General features: G+C 37.7%; 1 protein-coding gene across 4 annotated transcripts; it reads left to right on the top strand.

Moving 5' to 3' along the window:
• Window positions 1-1,753: 1,753 nt before the first annotated feature.
• Window positions 1,754-18,958, top strand: SPART (spartin). Of its 4 annotated transcripts, none has more exons than XM_066313177.1 (9): window positions 1,754-1,874; window positions 6,565-7,400; window positions 8,534-8,731; window positions 9,733-9,837; window positions 11,615-11,744; window positions 12,527-12,721; window positions 13,705-13,863; window positions 13,942-14,032; window positions 16,760-18,958. In XM_066313177.1, exons 2-9 carry the CDS (start codon window positions 6,567-6,569, stop codon window positions 16,944-16,946), a joined length of 1,899 nt encoding a protein of 632 aa, XP_066169274.1. In that variant the 5' UTR covers window positions 1,754-1,874; window positions 6,565-6,566; the 3' UTR covers window positions 16,947-18,958. The 4 variants fall into 4 exon arrangements, with proteins under 4 accessions (XP_066169274.1, XP_066169273.1, XP_066169272.1 ...); XM_066313176.1 differs by lacking the exon at window positions 1,754-1,874 and adding an exon at window positions 2,045-2,472; XM_066313175.1 differs by lacking the exon at window positions 1,754-1,874 and adding an exon at window positions 3,728-3,789.

Raw genomic sequence — 18,958 nt, 5'->3', positions numbered from 1 at the left:
AACTATTGTCCTCACTGCTGTTTGGAAAGAGGAACTTGTCTCTCAACATCACTGCTGTTTAGAAAGAGGAACTCTCTCTGATTTGTGGACAGTCTTCTCTCTTTCAAGTTGCTCTCTGTTTCTTGTCAGCAGGAAAAGGACTGAAGAGTGGGCATGTGAAAAGTTTGTAAAATGGAATTCCTAGAAAAATATTATGCTAGAAACCACAACGTATGACAAATTTCCAGAGATACTTTGGAGCTGAATGAAGCTAAGAGGTAAACCAATCTGCCAAAGGCAATGCTGGACAGGGCTGCCACTACCTAAAGTCAATACTTACTATGAATTTCTTATGGCCTGTTGCCCTGAGTGTGTTAAAGGTTGAGGCAAGTTAGTGAGCCTCGACAGGGCTGGAACTCAGGAAGATCTGGAAGAGCTGGCAAAGGTAAAGAGTCATGCACCACAGAATGCACCTTTGCTGGATTTAACCAGGCTAGAAGTTTTCCTCTTGGAAGTTAAACTGCAGAAGATGTTTAGCACTGATTATCAAAGCTGCAAATCACTAAAATACTGCCAGATTACACCCAGTAATCTGAGCAGCTGTTTCACTGAAAGGTTGGAAGTTTGACTGAGAACATGAGTCTTCACATGTTCTAAGGCAAGTGCTGGATATTTAGTGAGATTTTTTTTTTTTTTTTTCCCCACAGCACCAGTGCACAAATGCAGTTCCCCCTGCCCCACAGCCCAGCACTTCGGGCAGCAACCAGCTCCAGCCTACCCAGGCTGGTAAATAAATCTCATCTGGAGACAGCCACCTTTGGAAATACAACCTTGATCAGTGCCTCTTTGGCACAATTAAAGTAACATACAAAATGAAATGTGAAAACATGACATGAAAGAGGAGACTTCAGAATAATAGCTTTTAGGCCTCATTTTTCCATTTTTCGGACATTTATACCAACTCCATAACTAAAATTTGGGTATATGTGCTTTTGTACAAACATGTAAACACATATACAGCTAATTAGAGCTACAGATCCTTATTAAAAGATAAAGAGATATATGGATTAAAGTTACTAACTCAATTCCTTGTAAGTGGCAAGGCCACTTGGCTACTGAAAAACAATAGGAAAAAAAATCCCATGGTATCACTGGGGCTATACATTATTTTTCAGTTTGACATGTTGATCCTAGATGGTGGTGTGAGCCACAGAAACCATAAGACAAGAGAAGTGATCTTCCAGCGAAATTAACTTATAGAGAAGTGAAATCAACATGCAGCCCTCTGTTCCTCCCAAAGATCAAGAACATAAGAACATAAAAAAAAAGTTTAATCAGGCATACAGTATGAGACGTGCTGCTCCCTAACTCGGCATTTTCAATTTTGCGTTTTTAATCTTCTGCATAGCCTTCCAACCCTCCTCCCTCCCAAAAAAAAAAAAAAAATAAAAACAAACCCCAAAGCAAAACAAAAAAATCCAACTCACAAAACCAACCAAGCAAGCCTCCGAAATAAAAACCAGACAAAGAAGAAACTAGAAACCAAGCCCCAGCAGACCCAGGACAACAGGCACAGCTCGGCGCTATCACTGATCGATAAGGCCCCGGGCCGAGCCGCGCCGCTTGTCCCCGCCCGCTGCCGCCTGACCCGGGCGGAGGCGGGGCCGGGCCGGGCGCGGCGGAGGCGCTGCCATCGGTGAGGCGGCCGCGGTCGGGCCCTGCCGGGGTGCCTGCGGAGCCGGGGTCGCTGGTGGTGGCGGGGCGGGCAGGGGGAGCCGCGGGAGGCAGCGGAGCGGCCGAGGCCCGGCGGCCGCCGTGGGGCCCCGCCGGAGAGCGCCCACGGGCGGGTGGGGGGGGAGCGGCCGGGAGTGATCCGGGTTGAAGTAACCCTGACGGTAAATAATGTACTGAATGTCTTGAGAGGTTATTAGTCAGGATACTCTAGAAAAGTGCTCCTTTTATTTTGTACTGTTTTGTTTTTGAAGGATTCGCGTCAGACAGTTTTGAGTTTCCTGAGTCTGGTAGAACGTCGGCAGCGATCAGAAACCGTCAGGCACTCGCAGCTAATGAAATAGTATTAAGTAGCCGTCTTACATAACACTGAATTTTCCATGATGATCTTGCAATACTTTGGAATGGTAGTACAATGTCTTTGTACTTCGGTGCTGCGAAGAGCGTCAGAGCTGGGCAGCTCAGCTGCGAGAGGAAGGGCATTGTCTGCCCGGCTGGTTTCTGCTTTCTCTTCTAGAGAAGTGACGAGTAGGGGCCCGGGGCATAAAAGCTCTGTGGTGACAGCATGTGGTGGAGGTGCAGACCAAGGAGTCAAGAAGGAAGCTCTTGATCTGGACAGAAACAATCTTAAAACAGCGGTAGATGAGGAAAATTAGACGTGCTGGCTGAGTGAACGTAGGTGCTCCGATACCAGCCTGAGAAGAAGGTGTAGGTTGAAATGTCAGAGGATGGGAGTTACTGAAGTATTTTGTAGTTTTGAGAGTAAGAATTACTTTAATATCACTGACTCTTTCTGTTGTCTAGTCTGTGATATTATCTAGCCTGACAATTTTTTTTTCTTTGCCTAAAATCTAGTAGTAGGCCACCACTTCATGAAAAATGCAAAAGCTACTTTAAACAAATTAATTTAAGTAAGATAAAAGCATAAAAAGGTAAATTTATTAGCTAGTATATGGCTTGTATTAGTTTATATTTTAGATACCATTTAATTCTGTAAAGTTACTAATACTTCCTTACTTGCTCTTTTCATACAGAAACAAGGCTTAAACAGTTGTGTTTGCATGGTACTTCTTAACTGAGAAAAAAATAATTGACAAATAAGAAAAACTCTTGGATTAAGGGTATTTCTAGTTTGGGGAGGCGGGTTTAAAATTTGTTTTGCATTTTCTTCCCCTACTCTCCTTCAAAAATACTGAGTTGGCAAGTGCATCCTGACTCTGTCAGTCAGGCTGTTTAATCTTCTTAATAAGCCTGAGACTTCAGGTTTACAGTCTAGCAGTGAGATCCGCCATTGACCTGTATTTTTGTTAATATACATTACTTTTTAATGAAATGGGCTTTGCTGCTTCAGAGGAAGGATGCGTGAGATGTTAGCTTACAATATCAAACTAAACTCACATTTCATTGTTGCACTGTAGCCTCCCTTGGTCAAGTCACTTAAAACCACTGAGTATATCTGAACTAACAAAAGAAAAAGTGCTGGATTGATCTGCCATTATCTACAGTGAACTTTAGGTCTTATCTCAGTTTTGGACTGGCTTTCTCTGAGACAAGTTCCTCTAAATCTTAATTAAAGCTAAACTGGGCTGATCTGAACAGGACATAGGATCAAAGATTGGCTTGCAGTGCTCTCAATATTCAGTAATACACATTTTTCCATTCATTACAGCTTTAAAACAGAGGAAGTGATATTCAGCATTGTACAGAAGTTGATTACAGATAAATATGAAAACATGCAAGACACTTAAATGCTATATTAAGACGGTACATTGAAAATAATAGTGATCAAGAATATTCCTTGGATATGACCAGATTGCTGTTTAAATGTTCTCTTTCAGAGAATAGTTATTCTTGTGTTGTGAGGGAGCCATTAGATAAGCTTATTTAATACCATTCATTCTTTTGTGTTAGTTTTAGTCAATTCCTAAGAATGAATGAAATTCAGTTCTTTGGGCTGATTTTTAGTTACCACATGTTAAGCTTGAAATCTACTGTCAAGTCCTTCCTCTATTTCTAGGTGCTCTGCCAATCAAATGCATTATTTGGAGGTAACTACGCTGCACATACATTGCAAACTTGGTATGTTTCAGACAATCAGAGTTCCTGAGCCAGCTTTTGTAGCTCTGCTGTGCTGTGTGGACACTGATGGTGCTGACATCTCCATTTCCTTACAGTCCTTTTCTAGTGCAATAAAGACAGCTTTAGCAAGAATAGTGCTGCTGTCAGTAGGAGAACTATACAGTGAAGAGTAAATCAATTAAATATTAAGTTGAAATGTAGCTGGGATTTTACTTCATACTTTTTGTTACATGCTAATAATCACTAGCAAAAGAATTATTTGGAATCTATAAAGTATCTTTGCATTAGCCTCACCGAGAAAGAAATCAAATCAATAAACATGGGGCAAAGGGGACTATCGTACTGTTCACACAAATAAATTATTTACTTCAAGCCTTAAGAAAGGACTTTATACAGGCTTGGGCGTACAGGCACTTAAAATCTCAAACCAGTACACTTCGCTCAATAGAGAAGTAAATGGTGATGATTGATTAAGCTTGTCCATCCTTCTCAGTCTTTGAAACGTTTTCTGTGTTTTTAGAAGCTACAGTTCTCAAATCAGAGGTCTTTACTGTTAAATTGGTTTTTGTCTTCATACCCTACTTAAAAGGAAAAGTGGATTTTTCAATAGTAAATATAAGTGTTGACACACAGTGATGTGGTTTGGCTGTCACCAGATTTTCTTTGCTGTAAGGATCCAGCTATATTCACAGCTTTGTAAGGAGTTCTTTCCAATTACTTTTACTCTAATTGTTTGCTGTCATGTTGGTCAGCAGCATACTTTTAAATTCTTAAGGTGATGTCCTTGGTGATTAGTAAATAAACACGCCAGTGTTGTTCTTTAGCTTAAAGATGCTGAGCCTCTTGGCAACAAGTGACTGCAGTCAATCAGAAAAATCTCATCCAGCCCAAAATTTGCTACATGGTGGGCGGTGACCCTGGTGGCTTGAGTTGCTGCTGCTGACCCACTCCACTGGGCTGCCTTCTCAAGCCACCCATTACATTCTGAGTGTCTGTTATTGTACTGAAAGCACACATCTTGACTTGTACTTGGAATTGGATTCTGTAGCATAAAAACTGATGCCTCCCAGATAACGTGGCACTTCTGTTGTGTGACTGCAGATGCATCAGTCACCTAAATGCTGTCTGCATTTTGATTATGAAGAGTGTGGGAGTAGAACACAGCATTCTTTGCCTCTGTAAAATCTTTTTATGACCTGCATTTTTTAAGTTACTGTTTTTGTTGGAGTAGAGGAAGTATATTTTCCAGATTATTTTTTTAGTTAGTCTAAAACAAGAAGAGACATTAAGTAAACTTAAATGTGGGTACTATTTCAGGACGTTATTACAAGTTTGGATTTAATTCTTTTTTCTTTCCCAATAATTAGGGTTTTTTTACTGATTTACTTTCTCCTTTTCATCCATTATATTTGTAGAAACTAACCCAATCTCTTAGCCTTTGTTATATTGCCTTGGTAAGCCAAACCTACACCTTTCTAGGGAAGAGTGATTGATTCATCTGGGAAAAAAAATCAGTAACCTGCCCTCTTCCTATTCTGATACAGCTTCCTTGAGTGTGACTCAGGTGTCTGAATTCTCACCAATGCTTTGTACGGTGGGGTTAACGCTTCTGCTCATGTAATGGATGTATTTTTATTTTTGCACTTTGGCTTTGACTTACCCCCATGTTTTCTGTGGCTTAATATCATTGTGATTGACAGGTATCTCCTTTCTTTCATCTGCCTTACGGCAGAAAATCATGGTTTTTTTGCTTGAAAATATCAGCTCTTTAATTTAATATAGTATCTGATTTTTTGTTGTCCATGATCATTATTCTCTTCTAGTATAATTGCCTGATTTTCCTGAATTAACAATGCCTCTCAAGGCTGCCAGAAAAACAAAGCAAAACAAACCCCAAAAACCCAAAACACCAAACCAAATTCATTGGAATTAATTATTTGTATCTGTGTTTGGCCAAGACCGACAATCTGTGTACAGTTAAAGACAATGAGTTAACACATTTTAGAGTTCAGACAAACCTACTGGGTTCTTTTCTGCTCTTCACTTGAAATAAATGAGGCAGTTTGAGGAATACATTCCAAAACAGACCTAGAACCTGCAAACTTTTGTACATATTGATACTTTCAGTTTTTGTCACCAGGGGAGCAAGGAGTGTAAAACACTAACTGCCTTTTCTCACTCTATAAACACTGTAAAGGAAATAAGTAATTCCATGTTTTTATTTTGTAAAGCACAGCTTTAACTGTTCAAAGTATTTCACAGTTCTCTGTGTTGATGTTAGTTGATCAAGATCTAAAAATCTGTTGAGTGTTTTCTCTTAAATTATTCAAATGGAAATGTACTGTTTGTAAGTTCAGCCTTTATTTAAATAGACAAAATGGTAACTGAATTTTTTAATACCTTAGAGATGTTTTTGGAAAAGTTAGATTTTTTTTAAGTTATTTGTTTATTCCTCATTTGCTCCTGATCATGAGGATGAAAAATTTAGTACCAGGCATGTCCATGTTCTTCTGATGTGTAACTTTTAAGTAATAAATATCTGTGATGTAACTAGATTTGATGGTTATAGATTTCTTGCTGTCTTGGAGACATGTCAGCTGAATCTGAACGTTATTAGGAGATAACTATAACATATCAGACACTGTTCCAAGCAATTAGATAGATTTCTGCTAATACATGCAGTAGGATCATCATTAAGAAGATATTTTATTCTATGGTAAACATTGTTTGGCTTTCTCTCTGTATATTCTTATTGATTTTTATTCCAATTTGCAGTAATGGAACAACTGCGGGATCCGGTTACGCAAGAAGATGCAAATATTAAAGCCATTAATGAAGAGTACAGGAAAGCCTTTATTTTTATCAATAAAGGACTGAATACAGATGAACTGGGTCAGAAGGAAGAGGCAAGAAGTTACTATGAGCAAGGGCTTGGCCACTTGCTCCGAGGAGTTAGCATCCCATCAGAGGGTTCTGCCTGTGTAGGGTCCCAGTGGGAGTCGGCCAGGCAGATGCAGCAGAAGATGAGGGAGACCCTGCAAAATGTTCGTGCTCGACTCAGCAATCTGGAGCAAAACACCCCACCAGTACCAGCATCTCCTGCTGTGATGGATCCCCCTCCTGGAATGCCCAGGTTATACCCCTCCATTCCTTCCAAAGAAAAGCCAGAAAGACCCCCTCCCCCTAATTCTCTGTCTGTACCAAGTCAGCCGCCTGCAGCAGATGGAAGTGTTGCAGCTGTGAGTCAGGGGCAAATTCCAGCTATGAGCCCATCAGCTGCAAAACCTCTTTGTTTGCCAAATGAAGCACCTCCTGCCTATACTCCTCAAGCTACCAATGGCCACTTTACTGTGTCCTACGGCACAGACTCTGGGGAGTTTTCTTCTGTCAGTGAGGACTACTACAACAACAAATGTACTCAGCCACCTCCCCTGGAAAACCTGGGAGTGGATGCAGATGAGCTGATCTTGATTCCCCAAGGAGTACAGATATTTTTTGTGACTCCTGATGGGCAGGTTAGTGCTCCTTCATACCCTGGATATCTGCGCATTGTGAAGTTCTTGGATACAGATAGTGAAGCTGCTCGGAATCGTCCACCGGCGTTTCTTCAGGTAACAGGAAAATAATTTTCTCCTTTTATTAAAATTTCAAGAATTGTTATAAAGCTATAACAGGCAACCTTCTTAGGTTCTTGCCCTTCTGAGCCTAAATATCCCTGTGGTAATATGAAGGATTAATAATAATAATGTTATAGGTGTTGCAGAAATTATTTTCTGCAAGTACGCACTTTTATGACTCTGAAAAGCACCTCTCTGTCTTTCCAAGGTTTTCAAATGCTCACTGTTCCAGTGAATTCCAGTATATAAAGGACTTGACTTAACATGTCTTTCCATTTAATAAAATTGACTTTTTTCATCACACAGAGAAGACATTTTGGTTTACCTATTGTAACAAATCAAGATAAAATGGGATTGGGTGCTGCTCACTTCATTCTCAATTAGTAAGATATTTGAGTTATGACAACTGATAATTTGAATTTGAGGGTCCATGTTAATCCAGACTCAGAACTACAAGTAAAAGAAGATGCATTATTTGTACTTGTTCAGTTGTTATGTGTTTCATGTGGACGTGTTCTGTAATGAACATTGTGATTCTGATCTGGATTTTGACTTTGGATCTTGTTACTGTTAGGATTGGGTGGTTTGGGGTCTGCTGGTTCAGCTCTCTGTTAGCAGTCTTCAGTGATAGGCCAGTGACAGCCATGCACTTCTATTTGTTCTGTCACATAAACCTGTCCCGAGATCTCCAGAGTGGTACAGGTGCTGTGAATCCTTGTTTGGCAGTTCTTTTCATCTGGGCCTCAAGATGAGACTTCAGTTAATAGGGTACCAGCCTGAATTCTAATCCTGTGAAAATTAGGATTTTCTCTCTATTAGACTGTTAGAACTAATCAAGTGTGATAGTTCCAGAATCGTGTTTTTTCCAATCATGGAGATTGTTTTTCTTTTTTTCCAAGATGGTATAAGGCTTTTTATTTTTCATCACAGAATCATAAAACAGTTCGAGTTGGAAAGGACCATAAAGATAATTTAATTCCAACCCCACTGCCATCAGCAGGGAACTTTTCACTATAAGATTTCACTAGAAACTTTATGGAAAATCAAGTTTATGGTGTGTATCAGTGTGTTCCACCTATGTTTCTTTTTAAAAGCATCCTTTGAATCTATGTACTTGTTTTTCCTAGGTTTGTGACTGGCTGTATCCTCTGATGTGTACCCAGTCTCCTGTTCTGTGCTGCAATACTGGGGTCTACATGTTCCCTGACACAATGTCCCAGATACCAGGGTCCTATGTGGGAGTAGTGCTGTCTTCAGAACTTCCAGCAGCTGACAGAGAGCTCTTTGAGGATCTCTTGAAACAAATGTCTGACCTACGTATCCAGGTAAATTTCTGGGCAGTCTGTTATAAACCAATAAGGAAAGGTGTAAATCATCAATACATTTTCACGTTTACATTTAGTTGTGTAAAAAGGCATATTTTTTTGTCTTGGGTAGTAAGTTCATCTGTGAGAAATAGATAAAGGAGCTATAATAAAGCAGCTTTGTTGTGAAATGACAGGTCCTATGAATTGAGACAACAGAAATTTTAAAATACTAAATTTTAAGCACAGAGTGCTATTTGAGACCAGTTTTTATACTTTCTCTGTTTTTCTGAAAAAAGAATATAGGACTCAAAATGAGATTATGTGTTCAGGAGAAAGCATGCTTTTCCTTATGTGTGCATGCACACAACTCTTTGTGTAGTTTAGGTGATACCATTCTTGGAATATTGTGCCCAAATATGTTTACTGTTCAAAAATGTTAAGCTGCCTCAAAGAAGATCTATGAAAATAGTAAGTACCTCAAAAATCTGTCTTCCAGATCTCAAAGTAGATAAATCTGGTGCCTTGTTGCTGTAAGATGTGGACATGTGGAGAGAACAAACAAAAAAAGCTCTGTAGTCTAACAAATGTGCAGTAAGATTCAGTGATTTGTAGCATAGTGGAAAATACTGCTGTAAGAGCTATGGAGCATCATTTCAGGAAGAGTGATAATCAATAACTACTTAAAAGATTTTAGCATCTTTCCATGCAAAAAGTTTGTTGAATCACCAAAATGTGAATGCAGTGATGATGAAGGACCAGTTTGGAACATCCCATGAGGGTGGAGTTCTGTTATGGAGTAAATCCTTGTGAGTTCAGTAAGGAATTTCACTAGTACAGGAGGCCACTAATTTTTACTTAAAAGGGGAAAGTACTACAGAATTATGGGCTATTGACTCACTGGATAAAATTCTGTCATTTTTTCCTGCGTAGAAGTAGTTCAAATTTGGTATCTTATTACTAGTTCCTTATTTCCCTAAAACTTTGTGTTTTTGTTAATGTTCCCTGATATGATGTCACAGGTGCCAGGATCCCATGAGAGAGTAGGGTTACCTTCACAGCTCCCAGCAACTAAGAGAGCACATTTTGAAGATAAATTTAAACAGAGGTCTGGCCACAAAGTCCAGGTAAATCCCAGGACATTCCAAAATCCTATAGTTATTAAAAAAAAAAAAAAAAAAAAAAAAAAAGGCATGATAGAACTGCTGATTTGATTGACAGCAGCTGTGTATGCTGTGTCCTGTAGTTATTTTTTTGTTGGGTGGCTTTTTTGTGTTGTCGTTGTTGTTTGGTTTCTTGTCAAACACCAGTTCAGTTACTGCAACCTGCCACATTTTTCAAATCAGCATATTTCTGAAGTTTTAAAAACTGTGATATAGTGCAAGTATGCCAAACCCTAGTTTGATGGCCATTTAAAGTGTCTGTTTTACATAGTAATCATGAGATCTAATTGACTAATTATATTTAATATAATTACAGTAATGAGTCCCCTGTCTTATTAGAGAATCCATCTTTGCTCCTTAGTGTAGATCTTAGAAGTCTTGTTGACTGGTTTTCTATATAGTGACCCAACCTGTGGCGTAACTAAATTGCATCTGGAACATAGTTTGGGGTTTTAATAGTTTTTGTCTGTTTGTTTTTCACCTTTATCTATTTATTGAAGTAATTTCCCCTGCCCAACCAAGAGTGCTTTGGTCACATGCTGAAGACATTTCTTGAACACTAGATTTCACATTGCTGTCAAGCACTAAATGGTGATGTAGCACAGATCAGTGATACATTGTTTACCTTCTGGGTAGCAACCTCCTAAGGTTTTATCTATCCTTTCCTGTTAATGTTGGTTTTACTACAACATTCAGCTATATGCAATACCCTGGTTTTATATCCAGTAAATATTTCAGGGGAATTTCAGAATCCCGTGTAATAGCAAATACTGTTCTATATTGTGTATTCTGATCTGCCTATGGGTTTAATCTATAAATACTTTCATTTAGACTCTTCTAGGCTGAACAAAAATGTTTTTCTCTTTCTGTCATTAACTAGCAGTCTTTTCAATCTTTGAAATATTAGGGGGATTTATTTACTTTTATATTGGAAAAGTCTTCTTAACCAAAACTTAAACCTATTACAAATTTTTTAGGTTTCTGTAATTTAAGTTTAATTATACATTGTCTGTGAACTGTGTAAAGTGACATTACACATTTTAGAAGTGCTAAGCAGCCTGTGGTAGTGGTTGCTGTGTTTGAATGTTCAACATCTACTCCAGAAACCATTTGACATGAAGTAACACAGAACTTGTTACTTGTTACCCCAGCTTTAAATAGGGGTCAGTATTGTGCACAGTTTGATGTTTTCTTTGGCTGTGCCAGTCTGAAAAAGCAGCAACAGCGCACAGCATGAATAATCACCTTTATTTCTGAATTTGGGAGGAAAGAATGAGGAACAAAACAACATCTACAGCTGCATTCCTTTAGTGCAGCTGTGTTCTGTAACCAAAGACTGCATTTCCCATGCTGAATAACAACAGAGTTGACTTTTGTCTGAGAAGATAAAAATGAGAGATGGACAGTGTCTTATCTGTTTTGCTAGTGAACTAGTAGTGTAAATTTTCCCTGCTTTGCTCTTTGGCCATATGGCTGCATTGGCAAGCAAATCTTTTCATTGTAGCTGGATGAAAAAAGTGTACAAAAAAGCTGTTTTGATAAGCTTTTTTGGATTCCTCTGGAAAAAGTAATTGAGTGTTAAATTTAGCTTGAGTTTCTGTACACTTATCCAAGGCATGCACAACTTTAGTATTATTTGTATGTGTATGTTTGCTTGGATAATGGATGTGAATGATCTAAACCAGAAATACTGATGAAATGTTGCAAAGTAGATGCTCAGGTGTTTGCTTTCACTTATCAGCCTTCTGAAGCCTCTGGTGATGCAATTCACTTGCCTCAGACTGTACATATCCAGCCACAACCTGAAGAAGCTGAAGATCAGAAAGAGTTACCAGAATGGAGTGAGAAAGTTGCCCATGGAATCTTGTCAGGTACAACTATAATAAGGGAACTGTGTTGAATAGAAATCAATGTGAGTGATATTTAAGTAGTATTTTCATCTAAATGCATGGGTGCTTATAGAAGCTGAGTGATCAGAAGTAGTTGTTCACTAGTTCCACTAGTTGATCCTCTAAAGGATGCCTTGATGAGCTTTATAAAAACCATGCAGAATATAAATCCGTTACCAACAGTTTGTTCATTGCAAATAAGTTTGGCTCCTCGTTTGACTCTCTTAGAGTATCACTTGCTGGGACTCAAACCACTGTGACAGAACAATTTTACCCCTTTATGAACACATATTACAGCAGGCATCTGTCGTGATTTCTGCAGATAAACATGTGGTTTGTTTCCTCTGAGAACCTTTGGAATATAGTAATGACCACCAGCTGATTGTAATAAATATGAATCTGCAAGGGGGGCTAGAGGGTTGGGTTTGTATGTTTTCCTGAGTGTTAATAGCATTGAGATGTGCAGTTCTATCACTTCTGACTCAGCTGGTGCTTGCATATCCATTAAAAAAAATGAGTACCTGTAATAGGCTGACATTTGGATGTGGGCTGATTGTATTAAACTTAAATAAAATGAATTTAAAAAGTGGTGGTGTAGGTGCAGAAATTACTGCAGGACTTCAGTGCTGGCCCATTCAGGGGAGAATATAATTGCAGACTGTAACCAGGAATGCTTCTAAACATTTTTTGCAGAGGAGGGATAGCTGAAGTAATCACAGCCTGTAAAATTGTACATGCTAAGAAAAACAATTTTTGCCTTGAAGGTGCATCTTGGGTAAGCTGGGGCCTAATGAAAGGAGCAGAATACACGGGTAAAGCCATTCACAAAGGAGCCTCTAAACTGCGAGAGCACATTCAACCAGAAGAAAAGCCTGTGGAAGTCAACCCAACTGTAGCAAAGGGACTGCATGTAGCAAAACAGGCTACTGGAGGAGCTGTGAAAGTCAGCCAGTTCTTAGGTAAAAATTTCCATCTCATAGAATATAATATTTTTGCCTTAAATAATAAAACTTCGTAAAATGCAAGCTGGTTTCTCTAGCCGGTAAACTAGAGGAGGTACTGATGTGATAAAATCCAGAGATCAGTAGCTTGTGCCTCGTTATCTCCTGCAAGAGACTTGCTTTAGGAGTAGCACATATTACTTGGCCTTGAGACATCCTTTTCTTTCCTAAAACAATAGTCTATATAGCCTTAAGTTTGACATGCTTTTGAAAGCTTTAGACAGGTAATTCAAAATGGTGTCTTTTTTTTTTTAAGTTGATAACCATGTTTTTTAAAAGCTCTACTCACACTGGTTACTAACATACAGTACGACAAGAGAATGTGTGTGTGCATATTTTTAAACATGCACACCTGAAACAGGTCTATCTGACTATGTATAATAGCAAAATAGAAATGGCCTGGTATTCAGAGGTGCCTGGCAACCCTAACAGTAACTTCATTTTATTATTTATTTGCATATAATCTTTATATTTACTGTCTAGTGACTCATCCAATTTCAAAAGTAAATTGTGCTGACCTTATAAAACTGCTTTAAAGAGCTGGGATGCTTGTAAGACAGACTTCTACTGAAGTCAGCTCAGGAAAGCAGCAGCTTGTTCTCTATCTACAAATTAGACATAACAAAGCAGTGGAAACAGTTTCTTGAAATTTGAGCGTGAGGTGTGTATGTATGTCTTCTAAGACACTTTTTAGTTCACAAGGCCAACCTTAATTATTTCTTAGGACTTGGAGCTCTGTAGAACCTGAAAAACAAGGTTGCTCTGTATCAGCTGAGCACTTGCATGTGGATTCAAGTCTGTATTTCATATAAGTGTATTTAAATAGAAGCATCACTTAGGACTTCAGTGAAGCTTCTTCCTGTTAATTATGAGTAAAGATTTTTAAAGAAGGATGTTCTATGTTCTCACTAAATAATCTGCATACTATTGTTTTATGGTAGTTGAAGGGGTGTGTTCTATAGCAAGCTGTGTTGGAAAGGAGCTGGCTCCACATGTGAAGAAGCACGGCAGCAAATTAGTTCCAGAATCCCTAAAGAAAGATAAAGATGGCAAATCTACTTTTGATGGTGCTCTGGTTGTAGCAGCAAGTGGAATTCAAGGTAGTCAAAATTCCTTACACTTTTTTTAATGGCGTATTTTTAATGGTATGAACTCAAATAAGCTGATTGTTTCTACAGGGTTTTCAACAGTGTGGCAAGGTTTAGAAAGTGCAGCGAAGTGCATTGCTAAAAGTGTTTCCACTGAGACTGTAAAAACGGTCAAACACAAGTAAGTTATGCTTTTATTCTTTTCACCTTCCACAGCACACTGTTATTGTCTCTGAATACTGGCAAAAAAAGCTTATGAAAGTGCAGGGAAGCTAAGTGAAATGCCTCCTTTGTTTTAATTATGTAGCACATGATAAGGTGATAAGTGCACCTGTATGCAAAAGTCTGAAATGAGTAAATGATTGTAGGAAGTATTTTTTTAGTTCTTAGAAGTATTACAGTTTCAGGGTGTGTTACAAATAATGTTCAGATTTATATCTTTGCTCTATGGTATAATACCATTATGAAGAAAAATTCTAGTTTAAACTTCTCAGCACTAATTCTGAATTTATGCAAACTTAGCTAAATTTGTGAAAAATAAAAGAACCTCATCTATCAGCAGGTTTGGCTAAAGTAAGGCAGTACAAAAAAAGACTTTGTAAGGAAATCTAAGGCATATATAGCAATAATAGAACAGCCTTGGCTTGCAGAATACAGATGTTCTTTGAAAAAGATAGTGGAGGAAGAGGACAATAACATTCGGGATTAGGATGATGTTAGTAAGTTGATGGAAAGATGAATGCTGTATGCATGTACTGGAACATGCTGTGGAGAATAAAGGAATATATTGAAATAACTGTGAAAGATGAAATGCACCCCTCACAAAAAGGGCAGTAGATTTAATAGAAAGTGAAGAGTAAGCAGAAGCAAGCAGTGTCAATGGGATCAGTGATAAGTGTAGCAAAAGAGATATTGAAAGGATTGCTGAAAGTGCATACAGGCTACAAGCCAATGGTAACAAGATAAACATCAGCATACAGTATTAAGCAGATTGGCATTCAGGGCTGTGTTGTGATGCATTTCAAATAGGAGGCCAAATAGCAAAGTTCTAGTCAGTTGTGTTTTCTTGCTAATGTTTGTTTGCAGTAGGAATGTCAGAAGAAATTGTACTGGTACTCGTTTCACATAAATTCATACTAATGTTTTTGTTTTAGATACAAATATAGGAAATATGGAGATCAGCAGACAACAGACACTAAGAGTGAAAAACAATAAGTAACTACCTGTTGCAGCTAACTGATTGAAAACAAATTTTTTGAAACTGAAAATGTTTGATATGTAATCTTTAAAATCTATCCTTATATTCAAATTTTACATAATCTCCCTTTTATAAGCTGTTCTTTTATTTCAGTGACAGAGATGTCTGTCACTCAAAATACTAGTGAATGAGCTAAATACCACTTAATGGAAACAAAGGAGCACCATCAATGTCTCTAAATAATAAAAAAAGGGTAAAACTTAGCTGCAGTACCCTCGTGGATGGTATTTTAAAGAGATGCTCATCATTTGCATGTTGATTGGAATGGGGGGAAAAACGTAGCTTCAGAAGTAATATGTCTGCCAAAGTGCCATGCTATTACCTTTTTAAAAAACCATTTAAATAGATGCAGTGTATTTATCTGCACAATTAAAAAAAATTAAAAATTATGCAGTTAAGGCAAGCAAACTAAAAAAATTAGCTATCAGACACTAAGAAGTTGTTATTCTTACTGTAGTGGATAAGATACAATCCTACTTCAAATGTGATGATTTATTTTACAGATACTATACTGGCTTATGATGTTCCTGAGGTGAAACTAATCAAACTTACAAACTAATCAGACTTACAAACTAATCAAATACTTCTGCTGTGAGATTAATTCTCTCACCTGCAAATCCAATGTTGATGATTCAAGGCTGTTGCTCTATCAGAGAATTAAAGGCAAAATAAAAAAAAACCCAACTCATTCTGTTTATTTGGTCTCATTGTTAGTTCCAGCTACATGCTCTGGCTGCTGTACTGATATATTACAGATTTTTGGATTGTTTGATATTCTGTGCTTCTCTCTAGCCTTATCTTGAGGTCCTCAAAGAATCTCTGGTCATAACAAGCCCATTGAAAATGTAACTGCTGACTGCTGGGATTCTGATGCTGCCAGGAATACTTCCCTTTGCCCTGGTTTGTCTGACTGCAGTGCTCTCTGGAGAAATGTCTGGCTACCCAGAACAGTTGGAGTTACTGCTCTCACTGTACTCTTGTCCTCCTTCATTGTGCTCTCTGTGCATAATTGAGTCATTAGTTTGAGACTGCCAACTTGCCCACTAAAGCATAAAGAAGCTGTACTCACAACCCACTGGAGACACCGAAGGTTTTTATCTCTTCATAGTTTTCATCGTGTCCCCAAGATAGTTTTGTTGAGCCTTTTGGGGTTTTTTATGATGCAGGACTCACAAGAGGAGAGCAGAGGGACAGAATCCCCTCCTCATCCTGCTGGCCATGCTGCTTTGGATGCAGCCCAGGGTACAGTTGGCTTTCTATATAGAGGATGTATGGATTTTACCTAAGAACTAAGGTGAAAAAGAACCTTATTGCACAAAACTTCTCTCCTGTCCCTTCTTATCATTCTATAGATACATTTTTTATTCTTCAAAATTAGGGGGAGAAAAAGGGAGAAAGACTGGAAGTGTTCTTGAAGAAAAAGAGTAGAAACATAATTGGTATTTTCAAAGAGCAATTGATCTGATAGAGGAGCAGCCTTTTTTCAAATGGCTTCATAAATTCTAATTTTATTCTTTAGACATTTGGGCACTGTGCTTATTATTTTTTCTTGGTAATGCCTGAATTTTTGCTCTCAAAAGAATTGAAGATTAAAAGATTAAAATGAAAATACTAAGTTTACAAATCTACAAAACTGCCCTCTTTCCTTAGGTACGGAGAGGATGCTGGCCATGCTACAGACGACGCTATGAATTCTGCAATCAGTGTTGGTGTTACAGCATTTAACATTGAAAATATTGGTATCAAATCTGTTGTAAAGAGAACTGCAAAGGAAACAGGCCATGCTGTGCTAGATGAATACAAAGTATTGGATAATGAGAAGAAGGATAAAAAATGAAAGCAATTAAATACTTGTCAAAGCCTTACATTAGAGATGAAACTTCCTATTTAGAAGTAACTACATTGTTCATCTGACACTGAACATAAGTCACACTATACTTTCCAAGCAACTGTTACTTAGTTTGACAGGAAAATGTAAAAGTAGGAAGAGCACTTGTAGGAGGAAAAATGAAAGTTGTCACCTCCTTGTTCTGTACTGAACAAGGGTTCAAACAACTGGATCCAGGCCTTAGGCAACTGGAAGGATATGAGTTTGCAGTTCATATACTTGCCTCTTTAAGCACTTTTTCAAAATAATATATGGAATAATAGATTAATATAAAAATACTATTGTGGATATTTTTGTAACACTTTATAAAGAAGGTGATGATACAGAAAGAGTAGGATTACTAATTCTGGAACAAGTAGAATTACCAGTTTTGGCTTTATAACTATCCTTAAGAATTAGTTTTACTAATCAAGTCTTGTCTTATTTAATATGCACTACTAAAATAAGCATTGTGTTTCATTGTTTTGTAGAGGATTTCTCTTTTCACTTACAAAACAGCTGATCTTATCCAAAGTAAATGTTAGGAGAAATGAAATATGAACCTCAGGTAATTAAGTAGTCATTCCCTTTCAGACTTTTTTCTTCCTCATCCAGCATATAAGTAAACCAAAGATGCCAAGCATTTCTTCTAAAAGATAGTATTAACAGGTCTAGAAAAAGGCATTTTCCAATTGACTCCATAAGGAATATAGAGCGATTCTTTGAAATTCAGGTTTTTATGTAGAAAGGATAAATATGGTTTTGCATAAATTAAAGCATTTTTCTGTGAAAATAGTAGAGAGCACTAGGAAATTCTATGCATTCTGTACTTTTCAGCTGATCCAGAAAGAATCAGATTATATATTATGACCTCCTAATGGAAGAGTCCTAATGTTTGAACAAATGGTCCTAATGGTCATCATCTTTATTCCATTGAAGTCATAGTTGCACAACGGTGTTTAATGTTTAAAAAGACTATGAAGACAAACCCTTGTAATGAAGAGTTGTGTAGAATAGACATTCCTGTGTAGATTTGTCATCCTGTTTGTAGCACAGTGTAAAATAACTCAGGGTGTTAAATCCTTGACATGCTTTGACACTGCTAATTATTTAACACTTTACTATTGAGTTTTAAAGCTGCTGCTTATTCTGATATTGTCTGGACCTGCAGCAGACAGAATGCCAACAACTTGCAACTTATCTCCATTTCACGCAGATGGAGAAAATAACTATAAATTGTGATTGGCAAGTGATAGTTGTATAAGATCGAAAAAATACAGTAACAACAATACAGTGCATATTTTGTGGTAGCTACTGCAGGTGTGTGCTTAAGGTAAGAAATGTGAAAGAAAGGATCTAACCACTTGAAGTGTAACTTTGATATATGGAAATAAAGATAAAAATCTGTGCTTGACTTTTTTTTTTTTTTTATGATATGAAGCTACTATATGTATCTGGAAGTGGAAAAACTAGGACTTCTTCAGAAGTAATAAAATCGCAGTAGTGGGGTATATCTACAGTACAAACAAGGTCATCAACTATAGAGCTTAAATATTTCAAATTAAAAGGTTCCATCCAAAGTACACTTCAACAATTTCTGTTACTATAGTCTGCCACTTGCCAGCTTGTGTAACCAGTTAAAGACTGCTAAGGACTTCACACTAGCAAAAGCATTTTTTGTTGCTATGAACTGTATTTACAATAGGGATATAGTTATTTGTGTCTTCTTTCTCCCTCCCATTTTGAGGTTTTGCATATAGCTCATATCCTTTAGTTTCATCTATAAACCATCAAAACAATAAGTTGTGTTAAAACAATCAAGATGTTACAGTCTTCAAGGGAGCACGTTGGAGCAGACTGAGGTAAAACAACATTTAAATGCTATCATTATTAGGCAAGTCGTGGTGTCCTGCTCAACCTGCTGTTATTCTCTTCATGTGTATCCAGTCTTTCAAAATGGATTAAAACTATTTTTTGAATGA

The sequence above is a fragment of the Sylvia atricapilla genome, chromosome 2 (assembly GCF_009819655.1).
Source record: "Sylvia atricapilla isolate bSylAtr1 chromosome 2, bSylAtr1.pri, whole genome shotgun sequence".
Taxonomy (NCBI): domain Eukaryota; kingdom Metazoa; phylum Chordata; class Aves; order Passeriformes; family Sylviidae; genus Sylvia; species Sylvia atricapilla.
The sequence above is the reverse complement of the archived record's forward strand: the minus strand, read 5'-3'. Positions and strand labels throughout refer to the sequence as shown.